The 4,108-nt window shown below is 57.8% G+C and overlaps 1 protein-coding gene across 1 annotated transcript; it reads right to left on the bottom strand.

Moving 5' to 3' along the window:
• Positions 1-326: 326 nt before the first annotated feature.
• On the bottom strand, positions 327-2,438 carry Twist1 (twist family bHLH transcription factor 1). The gene is made up of 2 exons (XM_036206313.1): positions 1,471-2,438; positions 327-988 (listed from the first exon to the last, which is right to left on the bottom strand). Exon 1 carries the CDS (start codon positions 2,127-2,129, stop codon positions 1,512-1,514), a length of 618 nt encoding a protein of 205 aa, XP_036062206.1. The 5' UTR covers positions 2,130-2,438; the 3' UTR covers positions 327-988; positions 1,471-1,511.
• Between the last annotated feature and the right edge of the window lie 1,670 nt (positions 2,439-4,108).

Below are 4,108 nucleotides of genomic sequence, written 5' to 3'. Positions count from 1 at the left end.
GTAACAAGGAAATAATGCTGCTTTCACATTGCTTATCTGAATGCTTTAGTTCAGACTGTAAGCAAGAGGTAGGTGATGGCAAATCTGTTTAATTCAACCTAAGAGGTGGAGAAGCAGTGAACCCCGCTGAACGCCAAGCTGTAATAATAATAGAGCTGTCCTTTAAATAGCATGGCTGTCTCTGTCGGTAGCTGGTTTATTTGAGGTTTTCACTCCCTTGTTTATATTAGTACCCCACTCCCTCCTGGATATCCCTAGAGTTAAACAAACAAGGATTGACCACCGACTTAATTCTGAGTTTTAAAAATATAGACCAAACTTTAAAGTTCTTAAAATTTTTCAATCATATTTATTTATTGCAGAAAAATAATATACAAAAGATATTTACAAAACAGTCATAAAAATATGAATGCATTTAGACACCGGATCTATTTGCATTTTACCATGGGTCATCAATAAATAAATAGAATGTTGTCTTTTGTATTTTATGTTTTTCTTTTCCCTCAGAGGAAGTAATTTTTTTTTTTAGGAATTCACTGACTATGGTTTTGTAGGCCAGTTTGATCCCAGCGTTTTTATTTCTAAAAGTGTTGTTAAAATTCCTCTGATCGTTACCATTTTAAAATGGAGAAAGTCCACAATGATGCCTTTCCTCTCAGTGGCTGATTGGCACGACCTCTTGAGAATGCATGCATGAAAAAAATAAAACATTCTTCGTCAAAAGGTGGGGGGGGGCACAAACAATGGTTCAGACTTCTATCAGAATGCAGAGATGCGAGGGTGGTGCCGCTGCCTCTCTGGGAATCTCGGTCCACCGGCCTGTCTGGCTTTCTCTTTTAAAAGTGTGCCCCACGCCCTGATTCTTTTGAATCTGGGCTCTGCTCTTCTAATTTCCAAGAAAATCTCTGTCATATAGATTTATTTTTAGTTATCCAGCTCCAGAGTTCTCTAGACTGTCCATTTTCTCCTTCTCTGGAAACAATGACATCTGCAAAAACCCAGAAGGGGAAAGTTGGTTATTGTGGATGTCTCTGCGGCTGTTCCGCTATGACCACTGAGCCTTGTTATCACTACCAGCGAGAATTTTCGCTGAACAACCTGGAAGGATTTCAGCCCAAGGGCAAGAGGAAGTGGGTGGGCGGAAAGGAGGGGGTGGAATTTGGAAACATTTGTTTTAAGAAGAAGGGAATTTTAAAGAAGAAAGAAAGGGGGAGGGCTAGCTCTGGGCACAAGGCCCGCACTCAGTTTCTCAGTCTGCTGTCACGCACACTCCCGCACACGCTCACCCCTCCCCGACCCAGACCTGTTTCCCCAGTGGGGACTGAACTACCTGCCAGAGACACGGGAGGGATGGGGTGGCGGTTTCTGGCTAGGTGGAGGGCAGCGAGGAGAGTGGGGTCACCCAGCGGCAGCGGCGAGGTGGCCAGGGGGCCCAGGCCTGGCCTGAGCGACCCCGGATCCGGTCCTTACCTAGGTCTCCGGCCTGCCGAGGGGGTGGGGAGCTCCGCCTGCTAGTGGGATGCAGACATGGACCAGGCCCCCTCCATCCTCCAGACCGAGAAGGCGTAGCTCAGCCGCTCGTGGGCTACATAGCTGCAGCTTGCCATCTTGGAGTCCAGCTCGTCGCTCTGCAGGACCTGGTACAGAAAGTCGATGTACCTGGCCGCCAGTTTGAGGGTCTGAATCTTGCTCAGCTTGTCCGAGGGCAGCGTGGGGATGATCTTGCGCAGCGCGGCGAACGCCTCGTTCAGCGACTGCGTGCGCTGGCGCTCCCGCACGTTGGCCATGACCCGCTGCGTCTGCAGCTCCTCGTAGGACTGCGGGCTCCCGCCCCCGCTGCTGCTGCCGCCGCCGCCGCCCGCGCCGCCGCCGCCGCCGCCGCCGCCGCCGCCCGCAGATTTCTTGCCGCGCTTGCCCTGGGCCGGGCTGCCCGGCTCGTCGCCGCCTCCGACGCTCGCGCCCGTGGCCCCGCCGGGCCCCGCGCTGCCGCCCGCGCTGCGCCGACTGCTGCGCCGCTTGCGAGCCCCGCGCTTGCCGCTCGCCGGCTGCTGCCGGTCCGGCTCCTCCTCGCTGTTGCTCAGGCTGTCATCGGCCGGCGAGACTGGCGAGCTGGACACGTCCTGCATCATCTCGCGGGCGGCGACGGTGCGGCCTCGCGGAGCCGGGAGGAGGGGAAGAGCAGAGGAGCGGGGCGCCTTAGCCCGCCAGCTTCCCCCGCGCTCGGCGCCGGCCCGGGCGGTGCGGCCCGGAGGACGCAGGGAGGAGGGATGGGGGGAACCTCCGCGGGGAGGGCGCTGGAGGCGGGGAGGGAGGCGGGCGGGGGAGGGGACGGTGTGGAGGGCCCCGAGGTCCAAAAAGAAGGCGCCCGACGGCCGCACGCGCGCCCTGCTCGGCCTGGCGCAGCGGGTGCCGGTGCTGGCGAGCCCGCGAGGTGTCTGGGAGTTGGGCGCGGGCTGCGGACTTGGCGGCTCTTATACCTCCGTGCGGGCGGAAAGTTTGGGGGCAGCGGTGTCATTGGCCTGACGTGGGGAGGAGGGACTTTTCGAAGTTTTATAGGAAAGTTTCCGCTTTCCAGCCCCCTCCCCCGGCCCGGCCCCCCTTCTTCGGGGTCTAACAATTCGTCCTCCGAACCATTCAAAACCGACCTGGCCCGGGCGGCCAGCCCCTGTGCCCGCCTCCCCCGCCCCGCAAGCTCTCCCCGGCCGCTCGAAGGCGACGCGGGACGATTTCCTTCCGCGTCCGAGAGCGCGCCCAGCACCCCCGCAGCTGAGCGAGCGCAGCACCGCAAACAGGGAGAGGGGCCTGTCCCGGACGCTGTCCCCCCACCCAGTGCCCTGTGTGGGGAGGTGGCTGTGACAGCAGCAGTGGCAAGCGGCTTCGACGCGCGGGGTGATGTCTCATCCCGCCCGGGATCTCTTGAGTCCTTGGGGCCTGTTGGGGGTGGCTAGGGGCGCAGGCTGGGTGGAAAAAAGGTATCAGCCATCGAGCCTATCCAATGGTCAGGTAGAGGAAACCTCTAGTCCCCAGGGATTCACCGCGGCTGCCAGGCCCCGAGGTCGAAGGCGGTTCTGCAGACGTGGCCACACCGCGGCTATGGATCTGTGTCTCGGTCTGCCGTCTCACCCCTCCCAGAGAAACAGCTGGGCTCCCCTTTCCTGCTACAGTGACCCAATCTAAAGGTTCCCTGTTCTCAATAGACTGAGCCTCCGAAGGTGCTGGGCCAAGGCTGAAGTTCATTCTGCTACAGAGACAAGCCTCTTCCTGAGCGAGAGAGCAAAGCAAAGGGAGGGTAGAGCTGCCTTCCTGTTGGCCCCAGTGCCCCACGCTGGAGCCCAAGGTGGAGGACTCCGTGACATTTCATCGCCATTACTCCCAAATGAGGCCCCGAGTTGTAACCGTGGGTAGTCAGTGTATAAAAGTTTAAGGTGTGTGTACGGAACTCAGTATCATTTAGAGGGCTGCTTGGTCCGAGTGGCCCATCCCAGGTCGTCTTCATAGCAGGTCGCGTGAGTAGTTATGCTCTCAGTGTCTCAAATGCATTCTGACCATTCAGCCATGTTTGGCGATGCAAGCATTTCTACCTAATACCGTGAAAACTCAAGAGCTCCAAAGAAGATTCTGGCAAACTGGAAGTTGAGAGGTTGATGAGCAAGAAGGGGAGCGGCTATGAGAGAGAAGCCCGCAGGACTCCCCCCCCCCCCCCAAGGATAAGAGGATAGGGGGTTGGTTCAAGAAGATCTCTTACTATTCAAAAAGGCAATCTGGGACCTAAGGCTGTGAGTAGCCAGAGTTCAGGGGCAGAGTTTATAGTCGCGGAGAGGAGAGCCTCGAGCTCCTGGCGGCTCAAAGGCTGAGGTCCTGGCCCAGGCTCCCATCCTCTACTTCCCGGGTCAATCCCCTGGGGGAAATGCTAGCTCAGCAAGCGCCCCTTCCTGAGCTGGACCAAAGGTCGCGGCCAGCAACTTCCTGAGAAGCTAGAGGCCGAATCCCCTGCGAGGCAGGGCAGGCCACGTGGCTGCGCCCTGCTCAAGCTCTCAGCTGGGGCGCAGAAAAGCTGGGGTGTGGAATGCCTGGGGCTGGTCCTCGGCTCAGCCTTTGTGGGTAGAGC

This window comes from Onychomys torridus, chromosome 14 (genome assembly GCF_903995425.1).
Source record: "Onychomys torridus chromosome 14, mOncTor1.1, whole genome shotgun sequence".
Lineage (NCBI taxonomy): Eukaryota > Metazoa > Chordata > Mammalia > Rodentia > Cricetidae > Onychomys > Onychomys torridus.
This window is presented reverse-complemented; position numbering and strand designations above follow the sequence as displayed.

Excerpts from the sequence above, each read along its gene's own strand:
- Twist1 (XM_036206313.1), bottom strand. The coding sequence starts at position 2,129 with ATGATGCAGGACGTGTCCAGCTCGCCAGTCTCGCCGGCCGATGACAGC.